Source organism: Salmo salar, chromosome 13 (genome assembly GCF_965601325.2).
Source record: "Salmo salar chromosome 13, fSalSal1, whole genome shotgun sequence".
Taxonomy (NCBI): Eukaryota; Metazoa; Chordata; class Actinopteri; order Salmoniformes; family Salmonidae; genus Salmo; species Salmo salar.
In genome coordinates this window covers 46,618,167-46,640,247 of record NC_138303.1, presented here as the reverse complement: position 1 = coordinate 46,640,247, position 22,081 = coordinate 46,618,167, and the positions used below count along the sequence as shown (strand labels likewise).

Here is a 22,081-nt window from a genome sequence, read left to right as displayed (position 1 = left end):
TTGTAAATGACTATTGTAGCTGGAAACGGCTGATTTTCAATGGAATATCTACATAGGAGTACAGAGGCCCATTATCAGCAACCATCACTCCTGTGTTCCAATTTCATGTTGTGTTAACTAATCCAAGCATCTCTGAGTCGCCTCTTCACTGTTGACATTGAGATTGGTGTTTTGCGGGTACTATCTAATGAAGCTGCCAGTTGAAGACTTGTGAGGCGTCTGTTTCTCAAACTAGACACTCTAATGTACTTGTCCTCTTGCTCAGTTGTGCACCGGGGCCTACCACTCTTTTTTCTATTCTGGTTCGAGGCAGTTTGCGCTGTTCTGTGAAGGGAGTAGTACACAGCGTTGTACGAGATCTTCAGTTTCTTGGCAATTTCTTGCATGGAACAGCCTTCATTTCTCAGAACAAGAATAGATTGACGAATTCAGAGGAAAGGGCTTTGTTTCTGGCCATTTTGAGCCTGTAATCGAACACCCAAACGCTGATGCTCCAGATAGTCTAAAGAAGGCCAGTTTTATTGCTTCTTTAATCAGAACAACAGTTTTCAGCTGTGCTAACATAATTGCAAAAGGATTTTCTAATGATCAATTAGCCTTTTAAAATGATAAACTTGGATTAGCTAACACAACGTGCCATTGGAACACAGGAGTGATGGTTGCTGATAATGGACCTTTGTACGTCTATGTAGATATTCCATTGAAAATCAGCCGTTTCCAGCTACAATAGTCATTTACAACATTAACAATGTGTACACTGTATTTCTGATCAATTTGATGTTATTTCAATGGACAAAAAATGTGCTTTTCTTTCAAAAACAAGGACATTTCTACGTGACTCCCAACTTTTGAATGGCAGTGTATATACTGTGTGTGATTACTATTATCAGGCATATCCTTTCAGTTGTCCCTTGAATAGATATGTACATCCACATTATGCACAATATTTACCACAAGCATCTTCAGTTCATATTGCATTAATAATTGACTGTAATCGTTTTCTTATCCATTCGTTTATTTTCCACAAACCAGGTTCTAAATCCAAAAAAGAAGGGCAGGAAAAAGAAATACATCAACTCTGGCACGGTAAGTACCTTCCTCATATCTGCCTGTCAGCTTCACGACTGTATTGATTCATAGGGGTAATTATTATTATCATACTATCCTTCTCCCCATCCCCCCCACCCTCACTACGATCATCAGGTAACACTGCTGTCCTTCAAAGTGGAGTCAGAGTATACATTTGTGGATTTCATCCGAGGCGGGTGAGTTGAATGTTAATTAGCCCAGTGTTAATTCGGCCCGTCACTATGTGGATAAACAGCTTGAGAACCCCCCCAGACTAAAGGTCTTGGACATGGAGTTATTTGCATCACATTCACACTGCTCCACACTACGACATCTAACCAGTTAGTCAATTTGGCCTATAGGACCAGGGCCAGAGTAATATAACTACTCAATAAACTATTGATCAATGTCCAGGTCGAAGATGTTTGGTCCTCTCGGACGCCAGTATTCTAATTTGGATCAAGTTGATCTATTTTATGTTCTTCCCAACAGGACACAACTCAACTTCACAGTAGCCATCGACTTCACTGCTTCTAATGGTAAGTCTGGAGCTTAGCGCTGTCATAGGCCATATCAAAAATATATTTATGCACATATTATATAACACAGTGGAATAGGTCACGACAGGAATCAGCAGTGAGTGGACGTTCATTTATCTTCATTTCATTTGTGTCTCTATGTGTGTTTGTCTGTGCTCTCTGACAGGTAATCCGTCTCAGCCCACTTCCCTCCACTACATGAACCCGTACCAGATGAACGCCTACGCCATGGCACTCAAAGCTGTGGGGGAGATCATCCAGGACTATGACAGTGACAAGCTTTTCCCAGCCTATGGCTTCGGAGCCAAGCTGCCCCCCGACGGAAAGATCTCCCACGCCTTCCCTCTGGTTAGACACACACACACATACACAAACACTGCACTAGACACACTCTGATAGATCCAAACCCAGAAGTGCATACACATATTTTGTATCAGATTGGAGTAAGAAACCTCTAGCTATATCTCAGATACTTTCTCATGGTGTGCTTCTCCATTTTGTGCCCATTTGTACCTTTAATACAACTATAGTAGTAGGTGTATGTGTGTTAGTATCTTTAGGTGTGAATATGTGGGCTAATCTGTGTTTCATGTGGGGGAGAGGCAGAGAAGGGAGGCAAAAAAAAGGAGAGTGGGAGCAAATGCGGTTAGAGACCACTGTCCCAGGGCCCTATTAACTCAAAATCAGCTCCTGCATTTCAAGGATAAGAGCATTACTTCCAAGGGTTGGGGCTGATTGTGCAGCCAATCATGGCCTAAGAGCCAAAGCAGGACTCAATCACGGGCTAGGAATGTGCTGGAAGGAGTCTGGCATTGCGGCAGAAGAGGTCTTTAGCATAGCAGCACCACAGTGAAGTCTATGAATTCAATTATACAAAGGCTGGGTTTAATCATGGATGGTGATTGGTTAAAACCGTGTTCCAGACAGTTTCTATTCCACTTCTTACCATCGGCTAAGGCTATGACGGCGAAAAACCTATTTACTCTTCCATCTCACTGCGCAATCCACTGTCTCATCAGACCAGCAGTGGTGAACGATGGCTATTGGACCTAGTGGGAGAAACAAAATCTTCCAACACGTTGTACCAACAACAACAAAAATTACAGAAACGTAGCATCACTTAATGCATCCAACTGAATCTAACAGGCCTGAGGTTGAGCCACGCTTTGGTCTGCCACTAACAAATCAAATAAAACTTTATTTGTCACATGCGCCGAATTCAGCAAGTGTAGATCTTGCCGTGAAATGCTTACTTACAAGCCCTTAATCAACAGTGCAGTTCAAGAAGAGTTAAAAAAATATTTACCAAATAAACTAAATTAAAAAATAATAAAAAGTAACACAATAAAGTAACAATAACGGGGCTATAGGTTGAGGGGGCAATAGGGGGTACCGGTACCGAGTCAATGTGCGGGGGTACTGGTTAGTCAAGGTAATTTGTACATGTTGGTAGGTGTTAAGTGACTATGCATAGATAATAAATAGAGAGTAGCAGCAGTGTACAAAAACAATGGGGGGGTATCAATGTAAATAGTCCGGTGGCAATTTGATTAATTGTTCAGCAGTCTTATGGCATGGGGTATAAGCTGTTAAGGAGCCTTTTGGTCCTAGACTTGGCGCTCCGGTACCGCTTGCCGTGAGGTAGCAAAGAAAACAGTGTATGACAATTTTTTGGTCTTTCCTCTGACACCGCACTACCCTCTGTAGCACCTTACGGTCAGATGCCGAGCAGTTGCCATACCAGGCGGTGATGCAACCGGTCAGGATGCTCTCGATGATGCAGCTGTAAAACTTTTTGAGGATCTGGGGACCCAATCCAAATCTTTTCAGTCTCCTGAAGGGGAAAAGGTGTTGTCGTGCCCTTTTCACGACTGTCTTGGTGTGTTTGGACCATGATAGTTTGTTGGTGATGTGGACACTAAGGAACTTGAAACTCTCGACCCGCTCCACAACAGCCCCGTCGATGTTAATGGCGGCCTGTTCGGCCCTCCTTTTCCTTAGTCCACGATCAACTCCTTTGTCTTGCTCGCATTGAGGGAGAGGTTGTCCTGGCACCACACTGCCAGGTCTCTGATCTCCTCCCTATAGGCTGTTTCATCGTTGTCGGTGATCAGGCCTACCACTGTTGTGTCGTCAGCAAACTTAATGATGGTGTTGGAGTCGTGTTTGGCCACACAGTCGTGGGTGAACAGGGAGTAAAGGAAGGGACTAAGTACACACCCGAGGGGCCCCAGTGTTGAGGATCAGCATGGCAGACGTGTTGTTGCCTACCCTTACTACCTGGGGGCGGCCCGTCAGGAAGTCCAGGTTCCAGTTGCAGAGGGAGGTGTTTAGTCCCAGGGTCCTTAGCTTAGTGATAAGCTTCGTGGGCACTATTGTGTTGAACGCTGAGCTGTAGTCAATGAACAGCATTCTCACGTAGGTGTTCGTTTTGTCCAGGCGGGAAAGGGCAGTATGGAGTGCGATTGAGATTGCATCATCTGTGGATCTGTTGGGGCGGTATGCGAATTGGAGTGGGTCTAGAGTATCCGGGAGGATGCTGTTGATGTGAGCCATGATCAGCCATGAGTACTACGGGGCGGTAATCATTTAGGCAGGTTACCTTCACTTCCTTGGGCAGAGGGACTGTGGTGGTCTGCTTGAAACATGTAGGTATTACAGACTTGGTCAGGGAGAGGTTGAAAATGTCAGTGAAGACACTTGCCAGTTAGTTCGCACATACTTTGAGTACACGTCCTGGTAATCTGTCTGGCCCCGCAGCTTTGTGAATGTTGACCTGTTTAAAGGTCTTACTCACATCGGCTACCGAGAGTGTTTTCAGACAGTCGTCCAGGACAGCTCGTCCTCTCGTGTATGCTTCAGTGTTGCTTGCCTCGAAGCGAGCATAAAGGGCATTTAGCTCATCTGGGAGGCTTGTGTCACTGGGCAGCTCACATCTGTGTTTCCCTTTGTAGTCCGTAATAGTTTTCAAGCCCTGTCACATCCAACGAGCTTCAGAGCCAGTGTATTAGGATTCAATCTTAATCCTGTATTGACACTTTGCTTGTTTGATGGTTCGTCTGAGGGCATAGCGGGATTTCTAGTGTCCCACTCCTTGAAAGCGGCAGCTCCAGCCTTTAGCTCGATGCGGATGTTGCCTGTAATCCATGGCTTCTGGTTGGGATATGTACGTATGGTCACTGTGGGGATGATGCCATCGATGCACTTATTGATTAAGCCGATGACTGAGGTAGTATACTCCTCAATGTCATTGGATGAATCCCGGAACGTATGATACACGTTAGTTGTGGAGGAGTACTTAGTCCAGGCTACAAAGAGGTTGAGCTCCATCTCCATTGCCTGGAATCATAGGAAGGCTACAGGAAGGCTACAGAGGCAGAGGACAATATCAGAGCCAGCCACCCAATTGCATCATCTGGCATCGATAATCTGGCATCACCATCATCAAATAATTTTGCCTAACTCCAGTGGGTTGCCACTTTCCAGAAGCTCCAGTCTCCGCCATAAGCGGGCACACTCCATTGGGAAAGAACTCTCCGAAGCTGGCTCCATTACAATTAAAAGCAAATTCTTTGTTTTGTTAATCTATACAATTGTTGTGTCTACCTTATTTACAGTGGGGGGGAAAAGTATTTGATCCCCTGCTGATTTTGTACGTTTGCCCACTGGCAAAGAAATGATCAGTCTATAATTTTAATGGTACGTTTATTTGAACAGTGAGAGACAGAATAAGAACAAAAATATCAAGAAAAACATGTCAAAAATGTTATAAATTGATTTGCATTTTAATGAGGGAAATAAGAATTTTACCCCCTCTCAATCAGAAAGATTTCTGGCTCCCAGGTGTCTTTTATACAGGTAACGAGCTGAGATTAGAAGCACACACTTAAAGGGTGTGCTCCTAACCGCAGCTTGTTACCTGTATAAAAGACACCTGTCCACAGAAGCAATCAATCAAATCAAATCAAATGTATTTATATAGCCCTTCGTACATCAGCTGATATCTCAAAGTGCTGTACAGAAACCCAGCCTAAAACCCCAAACAGCAAGCAATGCATGTGAAAGAAGCATGGTGGCTAGGAAAAACTCCCTAGGAAAAACTCCCTAGAAAGGCCAAAAACCTAGGAAGAAACCTAGAGAGGAACCAGGCTATGAGGGGTGGCCAGTCCTCTTCTGGCTGTGCAGGGTGGATATTATAACAGAACATGGTCAAGATGTTAAAATGTTCATAAATGACCAGCATGGTCAAATAATAATAATCATAGTAGTTGTCGAGGGTGCAACAAGCACGTCCGGTGAACAGGTCAGGGTTCCATAGCCGCAGGCAGAACAGTTGAAACTGGAGCAGCAGCACGGCTAGGTGGACTGGGGACAGCAAGGAGTCATCATACCAGGTAGTCCTGAGGCATGGTCCTAGGGCTCAGGTCCTCCGAGAGAAAGACAGAAAGAGAGAAAGAGAGAATTAGAGAGAGCATATTTAAATTCACACAGGACACCGGATAAGACAAGAGAAATACTCCAGATGTAACAGACTGACCCTAGCCCCCCGACACATAAACTACTGCAGCATAAATACTGGAGGCTGAGACAGGAGGGATCAGAAGACACTGTGGCCCCATCCGATGATACCCCCGGACAGGGCCAAACAGTCAGGATATAACCCCACCCACTTTGCCAAAGCACAGCCCCCACACCACTAGAGGGATGTCTCCAACCACCAACTTACCGTCCTAAGACAAGGCCGAGTATAGCCCACAACGATCTCCGCCATGGCACAACCCAAGGGGGGGCGCCAACCCAGACAGGAAGACCACGTCAGTGACTCAACCCACTCAAGTGACGCACCCCTCCCATGGACGGCCTGGAAGAACACCAGTAAGCCAGTGACTCAGCCCCTGTAAAAGGGTTAGAGGCAGAGAATCCCAGTGGAAAGAGGGGAACCGGCAAGGCAGAGACAGCAAGGGCGGTTCGTTGCTCCAGCCTTTCTGTTCACCTTCACACTCCTGGGCCAGACTATACTTAATCATAGGACCTACTGAAGAGATAAGTCTTCAATAAAGACTTAAAGGTTGAGACTGAGTCTGCGTCTCTCACATTGGTAGGCAGACCATTCCATAAAAATGGAACTCTATAGGAGAAAGCCCTACCTCCAGCCGTTTGCTTAGAAATTCTAGGGACAATTAGGAGACCTGCGTCTTGTGACGTACGTGTAGGTATGTACGGCAGGACCAAATCGGAAAGATAGGTAGGAGCAAGCCCATGTAATGCTTTGTAGGTTAGCAGATTCCAAACTCTCCACCATGGCCAAGACCAAAGAGCTCTCCAAGGATGTCAGGGACAAGATTGTAGACCTACACAAGGCTGGAATGGGCTACAAGACCATCGCCAAGCAGCTTGGTGAGAAGGTGACAACAGTTGGTGCGATTATTTGCAAATGGAAGAAACACAAAAGAACTGTCAATATCCCTCGGCCCGGGGATCCATGCAAGATCTCACCTCGTGGAGTTGCAATGAGCATGAGAATGGTGAGGAATCAGCCCAGAACTACACGGGAGGATCTTGTCAATGATCTCAAGGCAGCTGTGACCATAGTCACCAAGAAAACAATTGGTAACACACTACGCCGTGAAGGACTGAAATCCTGCAGCCCCCGCAAGGTCCCCTGCTCAAGAATACATATACATGCCCGTCTGAAGTTTGCCAATGAACATCTGAATGATTCAGAGGACAACTGGTGAAAGTGTTGTGGTCAGATGAGACCAAAATGAAGCTATTTGGCATCAACTCAACTCGCCGTGTTTGGAGGAGGAGGAATGCTGCCTATGACCCCAAGAACACCATTTCCACCGTCAAACATGGAGGTGAAAACATTATGCTTTGGGGGTGTTTTTCTGCTAAGGGGACAGGACAACTTCACCGCATCATTTGACGGGGCCATGTACTGTCAAATCTTGGGTGAGAACCTCCTTCCCTCAGCCAGGGCATTGAAAATGGGTTGTGGATGGGTATTCCAGCATGACAATGACCCAAAACACACGGCCAAGGCAACAAAGGAGTGGCTCAAGAAGAAGCACGTTAAGGTCCTGGAGTGGCCTAGCCAGTCTCCAGACCTTAATCCCATAGAAAATCTGTGGAGGGAGCTGAAGGTTCGAGTTGCCAAACGTCAGCCTCGAAACCTTAATGACTTGGAGAAGATCTGCAAAGAGGAGTGGGACAAAATCCCTCCTGAGATGTGTGCAAACTTGGTGGCCAACTACAAGAAACGTCTGACCTCTGTGATTGCCAACAAGGGTTTTGCCACCAAGTACTAAGTCATGTTTTGCAGAGGGGTCAAATACTTATTTCCCTCATTAAAATGCAAATCAATTTATAACATTTTAGACATGCGTTTTTCTGGATTTTTTTGTTGTTATTCTGTCTCTCACTGTTCATATAAACTTACCATTAAAATTATAGACTGATCATTTCTTTGTAAGTGGGCAAACGTACAAAATCAGCAGGGGATCAAATACTTTTTTCCCCCACTGTATTTCTCTTTATCTGTAGGCCTGTACAACAATTCAGATTTTAGCTGTGAATGTGTAGCCTACAAGATGAAATTCATTAATAATACAATAAACCCTTCATAAAAAATCCCACTATCAGTGACAACAGTGTCAGATCAAAGGATGCGATTGTGACAGTCTCATGATACTGAAAGGACACTGACTGTAATACGCAGCGCATTCCACTCAGACATAATAAGCCAGTAGGTCCCAATCATAAGAATACACAAACACAACCATTAGGCTAAGCAATTCCCAATAGAACTGTACAACTGTTACTTCCCATTGCAAACATATTTTTCACATTCCGCACACAAAGTAACCGGTGATCTAAAGTTTGAATGAAACTGTGTTTCACACAGATAAGTTATTTTCAAAGAGATAGCTACGACAGCAAGCGAGCTGCAATAAAAACACAGTTCCACTCACTAGATGATGATCATTTTAAACTGACACTACATGACCAAATGTATGTGGACACCTACTGATCGAACATCTCATTCCAAAATCATGGGCGTTAATATGCAACACCGATCTCAACAAACCATTTCTGTATGGACCTAACTTTCTGCAAGGGGGCATTGTCATGCTGAAACAGGAAAGGCCTTCCCCAAACTGTTGCCACAAATTTGGAAGGACAGAATTGTCTAGAATGTCATTGTATGCTGTAGTGTAACGATTTCCCTTCACTGGAACGAAGGGGCCTAGCCCGAACCATGAAAAACATCCCTATTGGCAGTATACATTCGGGCAGGTAGCGTTCTCCTGGCATTTGCCAAACCCAGATTCGTCTGTCGGACTGCCAGATGGTGAAGCGTGATTCATCACTCCTAAGAATGTGTTTCCACTGCTCCTGAGTCAAATAGCGGCGAGCTTTACACCACTCCAGCCGACGCTTGGAGGCTTGTGTGCATCTGATCGGCCATGGAAATTTCATGAAGCTCCCTATGAACAGCTCTTGTGCTGATGTTGCTTCCAGAGGCAGTTTGGAACTCGGTAGTGAGTGTTGCAACCAAGGACAGACGATTTTTACGCGATATGCATTTCAGCACTCAACAGTCCCATTCTGTGAGCTTGTGTGGCCTACCACTTCGCAGCTGAGCCGTTGTTGCTCCTAGACGTTTCCAATTCACAATAACAGCACTTACAGTTGGCCGGTACAGCTCTAGCAGGGCAGAAATTTAACGAACTGACTTGTTGGGAAGGCAGCATCCTATAACGATGCCATGTTGAAAGTCACTGAGCTCTTCAGTAAGGCCATTCTACTGACAATGTTTGTCTATGGGGATTGCATGGCTGTGTGCTCAATTTTGTCAGCAATGGGTGTGGCTAAAATAGCAAATCCACTAATTTGAAGGGGTGCCCACATACTTTTCAATATATAGTGTAACTTTTTCTTGAAAAGGACGAAGCTATTCCAGAGTTAAAGTTATCCATCACTGTGACGGAGTTCCCTCATATGGATTCTGGAGATGCTAATAGATACTATACTACAGACCCCTCAGACTTAACACTAGACCTCGAAGCCAGTATTAGGGTGTTTTTTCATTCTTTCCCTCTAATTAGGGACTGATGTAGACCTGGGACACCAGATGGGTGCATTTAATTCTCAGGTAGAACAGAAAACCAGCATGCTATGGACCTCGTAGGGTAAGAGTTGAATACCCCTGCTATAGACTATGCATAGGCTATATGCATGGTCCAATATGTAAAAATAATTGTTTACCAATATGTTATTGAGCTCATTTGTGGAGCTGGAAATTATATTTTAGATTATTTTCATTCAAATTATCCTTTTCCCTAAAAGCATGATGGTCATTACTTTTTTAATGAAAGGGGAGGTTAACTTTGCCCCGCAGACAATTGATCTGAGATTGACTTAAATTTCAGTCAAGGTATTTATTTTTGTTTCAATCCCTGTAACAATTTAGCAATAACCTCCTTTCGATGACTCCTGCTGCAGCCGCTGCACACTAGCCTACAACAAAAGCTAGCTTGACCATGGGAAAACTTACTGCTCCCTGTTACGCAGTGACCTGTTGGCCTTTGAGAAGACGAAAGTTTCCATATGTTTTTGTAAAAAATGTCAAAGTGTGATTGGTATAATTCTACTGTCCTAATACAGTTGAATGGCAGATGCTTTTCTATCTAGCTGCTGAGGGCCTGAAAGACCACCAAAGAAAATTTCTGATTGGATGTTTTTTGTCTTCAGTGTTAACCCTTTCCTTTCCAACACAAACTCTGCTATTTTTAAACTGTTGCGCAAGGATTGGTAATTTACCTGTCTTATGTCAGCTCGCTTGCTCTCAGATGGGAGGGATGGAAATATTTGAGGTGTGTCCTTAAAAACATGATCCAAAGTGCTCATTTCAGGCAGTGCTGGTAGGGATATTTAAAGCTTCAATATGTAACTTTTTGGGCGACACAACTAAATTCACATATAAAGTAAATTATAGATCTGTAATTCTCTTTGAAAGCAAGTCTAAGAAGCAGTACTCTAGGTCTGTTTTATGTGCGCTATTTCTATGCTTTCTGTTCTCATGTTTCGTTTTTGTGTCTTTTTCTTTCGGTTTTGTACACCAGTTTCAAACAGCTGAAAATACAATACTTTTGGTTTTTGAAAATATATTTCATAGGGGTTTAGATGGTTATTGAAAATATATTTCTCTCAGGGGCGCAACTTTGGTTTTGGAAGTGGGGGGGACATAATTATGTCAGATAAACACTCCAAACAGCCTACCTGACCGCTAGGAGTCATCCGCATAGTCCTAAAGCACACCATTTCCTCGTTTTGTATAACATTACAATGATAAAACTGGGGGAGATAAAAATGCAATTTCAGAATGTGGGAACATGTCCCCCCCCCCTGTCCCCAGTGAAAGTTGTGTCCCTGGATTCTCTACAACAGGAAGTTTGGATGACTGAGGTGCCCAAAGTAAACTGCCTGTTACTCAGGCCCAGAAGCTAGGATATGCATATAATTGGTAGTATTGAATAGAAAACACACACTGCCCATATGCACATGGAACAAGAGTAATGAGCTTTTGGTGCCTGTATACTTAGTATTTAGAAACATTAAAAAAAACTATTGTTTTTTTCCGATTAAAAACCAAAGACAGCCTCCCCTAGTCTTCAATTAGGCCTTTTTTTTGTCTTACCCAATGTAATAAAGGGTTTGGCTCGTGAGACGACTTAGAAATACTAAATCATCAAAGCTTTATTAAAATATCAAGTTTGAGAGGAGCAAAACAGTGAGCTGACATTCGATTTTTATCTCTGTATTGTAGGCAGGGCTACATATTTTTAGCCTTGCAGCTCCCGTTTTGGGAAACCCCCTCCATGATGTTGGCTACATGTGTCCATGCTCATCATGAAATCGAGAGATGAGAACCTCAGTGAATACCGGTGAACCTCGTATTTATAAGTTATTTTACTGTAACAATTGCTTGTTTTCCATTTCTTATTTTCAAAACCCAAGCCCTAGGCTGGTTCAACATCAATGCATTGTAGATGTGTCGAGGCCTGACCCCTCACTGGCCCGTCACTGGCCAATCAGAACATGCTCCATGGCTAAATATGTGGTTGTGTATTTATGGTATTTTATGTTTGTTAGTTACGGGGAGAAAGCCTCCATAGCAGCCGTTTTTGTTTGCCATAGCAATCTGCAATCGAACTTACAACCTCCACTTCATTTCTGGCCTAACAATGGTGCCAATATCCTCAAAGTCACATCTTCACCGGCATTATCACTTAAATGTTCACTTAATAGGCAACCTTTAAAAAAGTTATGCTATAACTTTGTGAGCGGTTTTGAGTAGGGCCTTCAGCTTCAATGCTTGTGAAGTAGGCCTACAGATATACAGTGCATTCAGAACTTATTTGGACCCCGTGACTTTTTCCACATTTTGTTACGTTACAGCCTTATTCTAAAATTGATTAAATTGTTTTTTCCCCTCATCAATCTACACACAATACTCCATAATGACGAAGCAAAAACTGTTTTTTTTATGTTTGCTAAATGAAAAAAAAAAAAATCTCATTTATGTAAGTATTCAGACTAATCAGTACTTTGTTGAAACACCTTTGGCAGCGATTACAGCCTCCAGTCTTCTTGAGTATGACGCTACAAGCTTGGCACTCCTGTATTTGGGGAGTTTCTCACATTCTTCTCTGCAGATCCTCTCAAGCTCTGTCAGGTTGGATGGGGAGTGTCAAAAAGCTATTTTCAGGTCTCTCCAGAGATATTCGATCGGATTCAAATCCAGGCTCTGACTGGGCCACTCAAGGACATTCAGAGACTTGTCCCGAAGCCACTCCTGTGTTGTCTTGGCTGTGTGCTTAGGGCCATTGTCCTGTTGAAAGATAAACCTTCGGCCCAGTCTGAGGTCCTGAGCGCTCTGGAGCAGGTTTTCATCAAGGATCTCTCTGTGCTCCGTTCCTCTTTCCCTCGATCCTGACTAGTCTCCCAGTCCCTGCCGCTGAAAAACATCCCCACAACATGATGCTGCCACCACCATGCTTCAATGTAGGGATGGTGCCAGGTTTCCTCCAGACGTGACACTTGGCATTCAGGCAAACTCCAAGCGGGCTGTCATGTGCCTTTTGCTGAGGAGTGGCTTCCGTCTGGCCACTCTACAATAAAGGCCTGATTGATGGAGTGCTGCAGAGATGGTTGTCCAACTGGAAGGTTCTCCCATCTCTACAGAGGAACTCTGGAGCTCTGTCAGAGTGATCATCAGGTTCTTGGTTACCTCCCTGGCCAAGGCCCTTCTCCCCCAATTGCTCAGTTTGGCCAGGCAGCCAGCTCTAGGAAGAGTCTTGGTGGTTCCAAACTTCTTCCATTTAAGAATGATACCCTTCCCCAGATCTGTGCCTCGACACAATCCTGTCTCAGAGCGCTACAGACAATTCCTCCCACCTCATGGTGTCACGTCCTGACCCTAGTAAGATGTAATTTTCTATAGTAGAGTAGGTCAGGGTGTGACAGGGGGTGTTTTGTGTTTTTCTATGTTTTCTATTTCAATGTTTGTGTTATAGGTTTTCTATTTCTATGTTGTTTTTTTGGGGGTTGATCTCCAATTGGAGGCAGCTGGTCCTCGTTGCCTCTGATTGGAGATCATATTTAAGTAGGGGTTTTTCTTCCTGGGTTTTTGTGGGTAGTTGTTTTCTGTTTTGTTTGTCAAGTGTATTTGACGGAACTGTTGGCTGTCGTTTTGTTGGTTAAGTGTTTCATTAAATAAGAAGTATGAGCACTCTACGCGCCGCGCCTTGGTCCCCTTTATTCGACCCGCGTTACACAGGGCTTTGTTTTTGCTCTGACATGCACTGTCAGCTGTGGGACCTTATATAGACAGGTCTGTGTCTTTCCAAATCATGTCCAATCAATTTAATTTCAAGTTGTAGAAACATCTCAAGGATGATCAATGGAAACAGGATGCACCTGAGCTCAATTTCGAGTCTCATAGCAAATGATCTGAATACTTTTTTTAAAATAAATTTGAAAAAGATTATAAAAACCTGGTTTTCGCTTTGTCATCATGGGGTATTGTGTGTAGATTGATGAGGAAAAAATATACACTACTGTGCAAAAGTTTGGGGTCACTTAGAAATGTCCTTGTTTACCATTAAAAAATACATGACATGAGTTGCAAAATGAATAGGAAATATAGTCAAGACATTGACAAGGTCATAAATAATAAAAATAAAAAAATTGAAATAACAATTGTGTCCTTCAAACTTTGCTTTTGTCAAAGAATCCTCAATTTGCAGCAATTACAGCCTTGCAGACCTTTGGCATTCTAGTTGTCAATTTGTTGAGGTAATCTGAAGAGATTTCACCCCATGCTTCCTGAAGCACCTCCCACAGGTTGGATTGCTTGATGTGCACTTCTTACGTACCATACGGTCAAGCTGCTCCCACAACAGCTCAATAGGGTTGAGATCCGGTGACTGTGCTGGCCACTCCATTATAGACAGAATACCAGCTGACTGCTTCTTCCCCAAATAGTTATTGCATAGTTTGTAGCTGTGCTTTGGGTCATTGTCCTGTTGTAGAAGAAAATTGTCTCCAATTAAGCACGGTCCACAGTGTATGGCATTGTGTTGCAAAATGGAGTGATAGCCTTCCTTCTTCAAGATCCCTTTTACCCTGTACAAATCTCCCACTTTACCACCACCAAAACACCCCCAGGCTATCACATTGCCTCCACCATGCTTGACAAGCACTCCTCTAGCATCTTTTCATTTTTTCTGCATCTCACGAATGTTCTTCTTTGTGATCCGAACACCTCAAACTAAGATTCGTCTGCCCATATCACTTTTTTCCGATCTTCCTCTGTCCAGTGTCTGTGTTCTTTTGTCCATCTTAATCTTCCCTTTATATTGGCCAGTCTGAGGTATGGCTTTTTCTTTGCAGCTCTGTCTAGAAGGCCAGCTTCCCGGAGTCACCTCTTCACTGTTGACGTTGAGACTGGTGTTTTGCGGGTACTATTTAATGAAGCTGCCAGTTGAGGACTTGTGAGGCGTCTGTTTCTCAAACTAGAGACTCTAATGTACTTGTCCTCTCGCTCAGTTGTGCATCGGGGCCTCCCACTCCTCTTTTTATTCTGGTTAGAGCCATTTTGCGCTGTTCTGTGAAGGGAGTAGTACACAGCGTTGTACCAGATCTTCAGTTTCTTGGCAATTTCTCGTATTTTCTCATTTCTCAGGACAAGAATAGACTGATGACTTTCAGAAGAAAGTTCTTTGTTTCTGGCCATTTTGAGTCTGTAATCGAACCCACAAATGCAGATGCTCCAGATACTCAACTAGTCTAAAGAAGGCCAGTTTTATTGCTTCTTTAATTTGGACAACAGTTTTCAGCTATGCTAAAATAATTGCTAAAGGGTTTTCTAATGATCAATTATAATTCATTATTAAAATTATAAACTTGGATTAGCTAACACAATGTGCCATTGGAACACAGGAGTGATGGTTGCTGATAATGGGCCTCTGTACGCCTATGTAGATATTCCATAAAAAATGGTCAGTTTCCAGCTACGATAGTCATTTACAACATTAACAATGACTACATTGTATTTCTGATCAATTTGATGTTATTTTAAATGGACAAAAAATGTGCTTTTCTTTCAATAACAAAAAATATTTCTAATTGACCCCAAACTTTGGAACAGTAGTGTATATTTAATAAATTTTTTAATAAGGCTGTAACTTAACAAAATGTGTAAAAAGTAAAGTGGTCTGAATACTTTCCCGAATGCATTGTATTAGAGCAGGATATTGTGTAATGCTGCACATTACTGGTTGGTGTGGACAAGGCCAGTCAGCAGGGAGGCTTGTTATCGGCTATTCATGGTTAACCTTGCATTGCGGTGAACCTTCTGAGAGCTAGAGAAGCCTGGGACTCACCCAGCACTTGAATATCAAACACACAGCTGTGCAAGAAAAAAGCAATTGGAATGAAGGCAGTCTTCTTTCTCTTTGTTTGTTTGTTATTCATCAAAAGATGGGTTTCTGGAGTAAGAATGTGTGTCTTATCCTGCTTAGTGATAAGCTCTCCCAATCAGCAAGACTGCGAGAGAGAGAAAGAACGAACACCTTTCCCTCCCCCCTGCTGTGTTTCTGTAGCTGTCACAGTGATGATGCAGCCTGTTTGATTTGAGACTTTTGAATCCAACCCTCCATCACGAAGGGAGGGGGAGAGAGAAAGGGATCATCTGCTTGAGGATGTGGAGCGCTGCTTCTGGGAATCTCTCCCCCATGAGGAGGAGATGTGCTGATGATGAGAAAAGTAAACAAGCACGCAAATCAACTGGCAGACACATACAAGTAATTTTCCGTTGTTTGGCTTCATATCCTTTCCCCCCACTTAAACATTTGCCTAAAATAAATTATTTATCTCAGATCATTCAGATTCAGAAGAAAAGGACATTGTGACAATAGATGATCAATCAGAGAAAGTATGCCTTGCTTTAAAGTTGCTGTTCATCAAACCGAAAAGCTGATTTGCTTCCTGACACATTTTCCAAAAGTGAACATCTCAAGGTCACCCCTGAGGGTGTCTGCTGTCTGTCTATCTGTATGATGGCAGAGTGTTCTCTCGTCACTCCATCACATCTCAAACACCAGCAGTAGACGTGCCCACTCATTGTCTTAGTGCAGCTGTGACAGCGTTCTGTCTGCTGAGTGAGGACCAGGGTGTGGCGCAGGGGCCGAGTCTCATCACCGTGGTCACAGCTGGCCGCGCGCACTCAGAAGCCGGCTTATCTCCCAGGCATGCGGGGGGCTTCCCAGCGTCCTCACTTCCTTCTGAGGAGCCTCCCCCAATCACAGGATCCGCTCTACTGGCTGCTGTTGTCAAGCCAACAGAGCTCTCCGTCTCTCTGACCTGCAGCATTACTTCCCAAACAACTACAAAAAAACAACAAACGCATGAGCACTGTGAACACTGGGCTGGTTGGTTCTCCAGTGGCTGTTGAATATTGAAGTCCCATATTAATTATAAAAAGATCGTTATTTATTATTTACACAGTTTTGTCGTTTTATTGTTATTACGCTGCACATTTAGCTCTTACTTTTCCTGGGCTTTGTTGTAGAAGGAGTGGATGTATAAAGGTAGGTTGATTGTTTGAGGTTTTGATCACCAGTGAAACAATTTACCATAAAGTTATTGATAACTGAATGTCTTTAAGTACATTAAGGCTGACAACTGTTTCATGGTGACATGCATCTCCTCCTGTCCCATGCAGAGTGGTGACAATGAAAACCCAAACTGTGTGGGGATAGAGGGAGTGCTGGAGGCATACTTCCAGAGCCTCAGAACGGTCCAACTCTACGGACCCACCAACTTCTCTCCAGTCATCAACCAGGTGGCACGGTAAGGAGACCACAATGGACTAGACCTCTGGAAACCTCTGACACACTACATACTCATAATATGATCTCAGTAGACAATACAGGATTGGACTTGATTTGAATGCAAGGTGCAACACTACTATCTAATGGGCGGTAGGTAGCCAAGCTGGCTTTAAGTTGTAATAGTAGAATACACAGGGTGCAATTTAGAAATTGGGTAGTGCATCATCAATTCCTTTTGCCATGTTAGTCATTGCATACCTTAGAGAGCTATTTATAACTTGTTAGAAATGTCCAGATTAACTAGCCCATGTCAGCTAACCTTTTTTATTTTGTTTTTTTAGCCCTTAGATATTGTTGTATTTTTTTTTTGGCACTCAAATATCACATGAATACACATTAGACATGGAAAACTGCTAAATGTTATTTGCAACCCATGACAAAATATATAGAATTGCAGGAAATAAGCTTTAAACATGCAAAATTCTCTCCACCAACAAGAGGCGTGTGAACAGTTTGTGTCCGGAACATTGCTCGTGCCCATAGAAATAGGCGTGTTGCGCGCACCGTGGAGGGGCACGGAATTTTCCCCAATGCTGGAAAAGGGGTCTCATCTAGTACACCCCTATACTAGATTAGAACGTACACATACACACAGCCCCTTGAGATGCAAGGCTATACTATGTACTTGAAGCTGTTATCTCTGCCAGGCTCTTTCTCCCCTAGGCAGCGAAGCTCTCCCTCTGACGAGCAGAATGCTGGCGCACGTATTATTCATTCTTCTAAATATTCCCTGTACAGGCAGGCTTCATACCTTACATAGAGCACACACTCCTGTTGCATAGATAATGTGCTACATTGTCTTGGACCAGATTGGCTGGAGGAGGGTTGATACAGTATGAGTCTATTGGGGCTCATTGTAGGATCTCGCCAACAGCACCATGTGGAGAATGTGTCTTTCGGACAATTGATGTTCTTCTGTAGCTTCTGCTCTGAGTAGTATGCATGTTTCTACGTGTACTGAGAGCATTCGTCTTCTCCAGAGTGTTATTTAGACGTTTTTGGTGCTACTCAAATCATGGAGGCTGTAATTTCAGGAGAGCTCTGGCTAAGAAAAAAATTTGAAAAACGGTTTTAGCATTCAGGCTACTCACCATGTGATTGCAAAGGGAAGAGGACAGGGCAACAGGGCATTGCAAGGCCATTCTAGCAACTGTGTAAAGTGACCAGAATAATAACCAGTCCTCCCTATAAGCACAAGAAGTTGAAAATACAGTACCAGTCAAAAGTTTCGACACACCTACAGTACTCATTCAAGGGTTTTTCTACATTGTAGAATAATAGTGAAGATGTCAAAACTATGATATAACACATATGAAATCATGTAGTAACCAAAAAGTGTTAAACAAACCAAAATATATTTTATATTTCAGATTCTTCAAAGCAGCCACCCTTTGCCTTGATGACAGCTTTACACAATCTTGGCATTCTCTCAACCAGCTTCATGAGGTAGTCACCTGGAATGCATTTCAATTAACAGGTGTGCCTTGTTAATTTGTGGAATTTCTTTCATTCTTAATGCGTTTGAACCAATCAGTTGTGTTGTGACAAGGTAGGGGTGGTATACAGAAGATAGCCCTATTTGGTAAAATACCAAGTCCATATTATGGCAAGAACAGCTCAAATAAGCAAAGAGAAATGACAGTCCATCATTACTTGAAGACATGAAGGTCAGTCAATCTGGAACATTTCAAGAACTTTGAAAGTTTCTTCAAGTACAGTAGCAAAAACCATCAAGCGCTATGATGAAACTGGCTCTCATGAGGACCGCCACAGGAAAGGAAGACAGAGTTACCAGCCTCAGAAATTGCAGCCCAAATAAATGCTTCACAGTGTTCAAGTAACAGACACATCTCAACATCAACTGTTCAGAGGAGACAGGCCTTTGTGGTCGAATTTCTGCAAAGAAACCACTACTAAAGGACACCAATAATAAGAAGAGACTTGCTTGGGCCAAGAAACATGAGCAATGGACATTAGACCGGTGGATATCTGTCCTTTGGTATGATGAGTCCAAATTTGAGATTTTTGGTTTCAACCGCCTTGTTTTTGTGAGATGCAGAGTAGGTGAACAGATGATCTCCACATGTGTGGTTCCCACCATGAAGCATAGAAGAGGAGGTGTGATGGTGTGGGTTTCTTTGCTGGTGACACTGTCAGTGATTTAACCAGCATGGCTACCACAGCATTCTGCAGCGATACGCCATCCCATCTGGTTTGCGCTTAATGGGGACAATCATTTGTTTTTCAATAGGACAATGAACCAACACACCTCCAGGCTGTGTAAGGGCTATTTGACCAAGAAGGGGAGTGATGGAGTGCTGCATCAGATGACCTGGCCTCCACAATCACCCGACCTCAACCCAATTGAGATAGTTTGGGATGTGTTGTACCGCAGAGTGAAGGAAAAGCAGCAAACAAGTGCTCAGCATATGTGGGAACTCCTTGAAGACCATTGGACACGCATTGCAGGTGAAGCTGGTTGAGATAATGCCAAAGAGTGTGCAAAACTGTGGCTACTTTGAAGAATCTAAAATCTAAAATATATTATGATTTCTTGAACACTTTTTTGGCTACTACATCATTCCATATGTGTTATTTCATAGTGTTGATGTCTTCACTATTATTCTACAATGTAGAAAATAATAAAAATAAAGAAAAACCCTTGAATGAGTAGGTGTGTCCAAGCTTTTGACTGGTACTGTACATATTTTGGGTTGAAAAGATGTTGAAAAGACTTCTTTCAACCAATTTCAACCAATTTTGATCTTTGAGATGTGTACTAGTCCCTGTGTCATCCTACTACCCTTACAGCTGTTACACTGTTACCTGTCTAACATCCCGTAGGTCTTTATATGTCTCTGACACGCCTGGCTTTTAGATATATCAGAGCACAGTAAATCCCTCGGTCATGGGGGGATAGTGGTCATAACTTCCCCATAGCTCTGGTCTCAGACAGGGATCGATGCTACACTCAGCCAGGTGGAACATCTTATTTACCTTTATTAGGAATGTAATCTCAGAGCCAAAACCAGGTGGAGGACACTCCAGGGAGAACATCGCCGACTCAGACAAACAACTGTGAGACGCGTCTTGGAGCTTGTCTAAAATAATAACACATCGGGCCTGAAATGTATCGACTGTCTCTGTTGTTCATTTTATTCCTCACAGTGCCTGTGGCTCACTTGGTGAAATTGGAATGAAGGGGATTTGGAAAAAATGTAATTTTTCTCTTTTGTTTTTGTTCGCTCCTCTCGTTCTGAGATGAGAGGTGCCAACTGGGTAATGCCAGAGGTCAAAGTGTCATGGTTCACTGGATAACGGTCCTTAATTACAGTATCTCTCTAGTGAGAGGCTGTAAACATTTGCCATCACATATAAACTCACTCACTCTCAATCTCACTCAGGCACACACTCCTAACACTGCTTGTTATTGCTCTTGTGTGTGTGTGTGTATGTGTGTGTGTGCGCGCGTGCGTGCATGTGCTCCCTCAGGTCTGCACAGGATGTGACAGATGGCTCTCAGTACTTTGTGTTGTTGATGATCACAGACGGAGTTATCTCTGACATGGTGCAGACCAAGGAGGCTGTGGTCAACGTGAGTGGAGTACACAGTACAGTTCCTCCTTCAGCAGGGCCATCTTATCTGCAGACAGTGCACTGTCAGGGCTATCTGCAAACCAAGCATAGCCTACTACTGTTTGTCTGTAATTCCTCTTTCTTTCCCTACAGGCAGCTGCTCTCCCCATGTCCATCATCATCGTAGGGGTTGGACCTGCAAAGTTTGACGGTGAGTGTGGCGCCCCTGAAGGTAGAATAGAGAAGCACAGTTGCTCCTGCACAGCTGTTATTATATTTTTAAGGTGCTTTTCTCCTTTGAGTATTCCTTTAGAAAGTCAGTGTTGCAGAGTGTCAAGTATCCAGGCCCTCTTCAGATCAATGACTCCTTAAGGAGGGAGGGAGGGAGGGAGGGAGGGAGGGAGGGAGGGAGGGAGGGAGGGAGGGAGGGAGGGAGGGAGGGAGGGAGGGAGGGAGGGAGGGAGGGAGGGAGGGGGGGGGGGGGGGGGGGGCTAATCTCTGTTTCAGCCCAGTGAGGTGTAACTCTGGGCATCATCTGCGCTCGATTCTGCTGAATTTTCCCCTTGGTTAGGCAATCGAACGCTGTGAAGTCAGTCAGGCATTGCAGAGGTCATGAGTTCAGACCGCTTGATGGCACTTCAGGAGAGAAACTCTTCAGGAGTAGCTATGTCTGAAAATGTGTGTTGATATGTGTGCTTCAAGGCTTGTTGTCTGGTTTATTTTCCTTTTGCTGCACTCGTGTGTGTGTGTGTGTGTGTGTGTGTGTGTGTGTGTGTGTGTGTGTGTGTGTGTGTGTGTGTGTGTGTGTGTGTGTGTGTGTGTGTGTGTGTGTGTGTGTGTGTGTGTGTGTGTGTGTGTGTGTGTGTGCGCGCGCATTCGTGTGGATGTGTCTAAGAGTTTGTGCACTGTAGTGCGGCAGGATTGTGTGCAGTTATGAATACTTGTTTATGTCTGGGTTGAATTGTCCGAGTATCAGACTCAATGAGATGAGTCCTCAATGAGATTTTCTATAAGCCAGCTGAATTCTGTAAGCCTTTTAGAATGACCTTTCTTTTCAAAAGCACTTACTGCATAAATGGGTCCACAGTGCTTAGCAGTGATTAGTCCGATTTTAAATAACTGCTAGTAGCACATAACATTTTCCTTCTAGTATCTGTAGATGTTTTGACTTCAACTGTTCCCCAGAGTGCTAGTTCTGAAAAGCTTATCATATGTTGTGTTTCTGTCTAGCCATGGAGGAGCTGGATGGAGATGAGGTCAGAGTGTCCTCCAGAGGGCGCTTTGCTGAAAGAGACATTGTGCAGGTAGGCTGTGGCCAAACAACAAGTGAATATCTCAATTGCATATCATAGATTCCTCGCATCCTCTCTCCTTGCCTCCTTCTCAAAAGCCATTGGATGAAAAGGTCAGCAGTCCCTCCCCTCTGACCTTATCATC

General features: G+C 43.6%; 1 protein-coding gene across 1 annotated transcript in view; it reads left to right on the top strand.

Annotated features, from left to right (window-relative positions):
* Window positions 1–22,081, top strand: part of LOC106566979 (copine-9-like) — a 126,905-nt gene that overhangs the window by 94,772 nt on the left and 10,052 nt on the right. Inside the window, exons 12-19 of the mRNA XM_014135691.3 lie at window positions 1,033–1,086; window positions 1,204–1,265; window positions 1,561–1,607; window positions 1,774–1,955; window positions 16,900–17,027; window positions 20,561–20,663; window positions 20,798–20,855; window positions 21,875–21,948. Coding sequence (XP_013991166.1) covers window positions 1,033–1,086; window positions 1,204–1,265; window positions 1,561–1,607; window positions 1,774–1,955; window positions 16,900–17,027; window positions 20,561–20,663; window positions 20,798–20,855; window positions 21,875–21,948 — 708 coding nt within the window. The remainder of the gene's footprint in view (window positions 1–1,032; window positions 1,087–1,203; window positions 1,266–1,560; window positions 1,608–1,773; window positions 1,956–16,899; window positions 17,028–20,560; window positions 20,664–20,797; window positions 20,856–21,874; window positions 21,949–22,081) is intronic.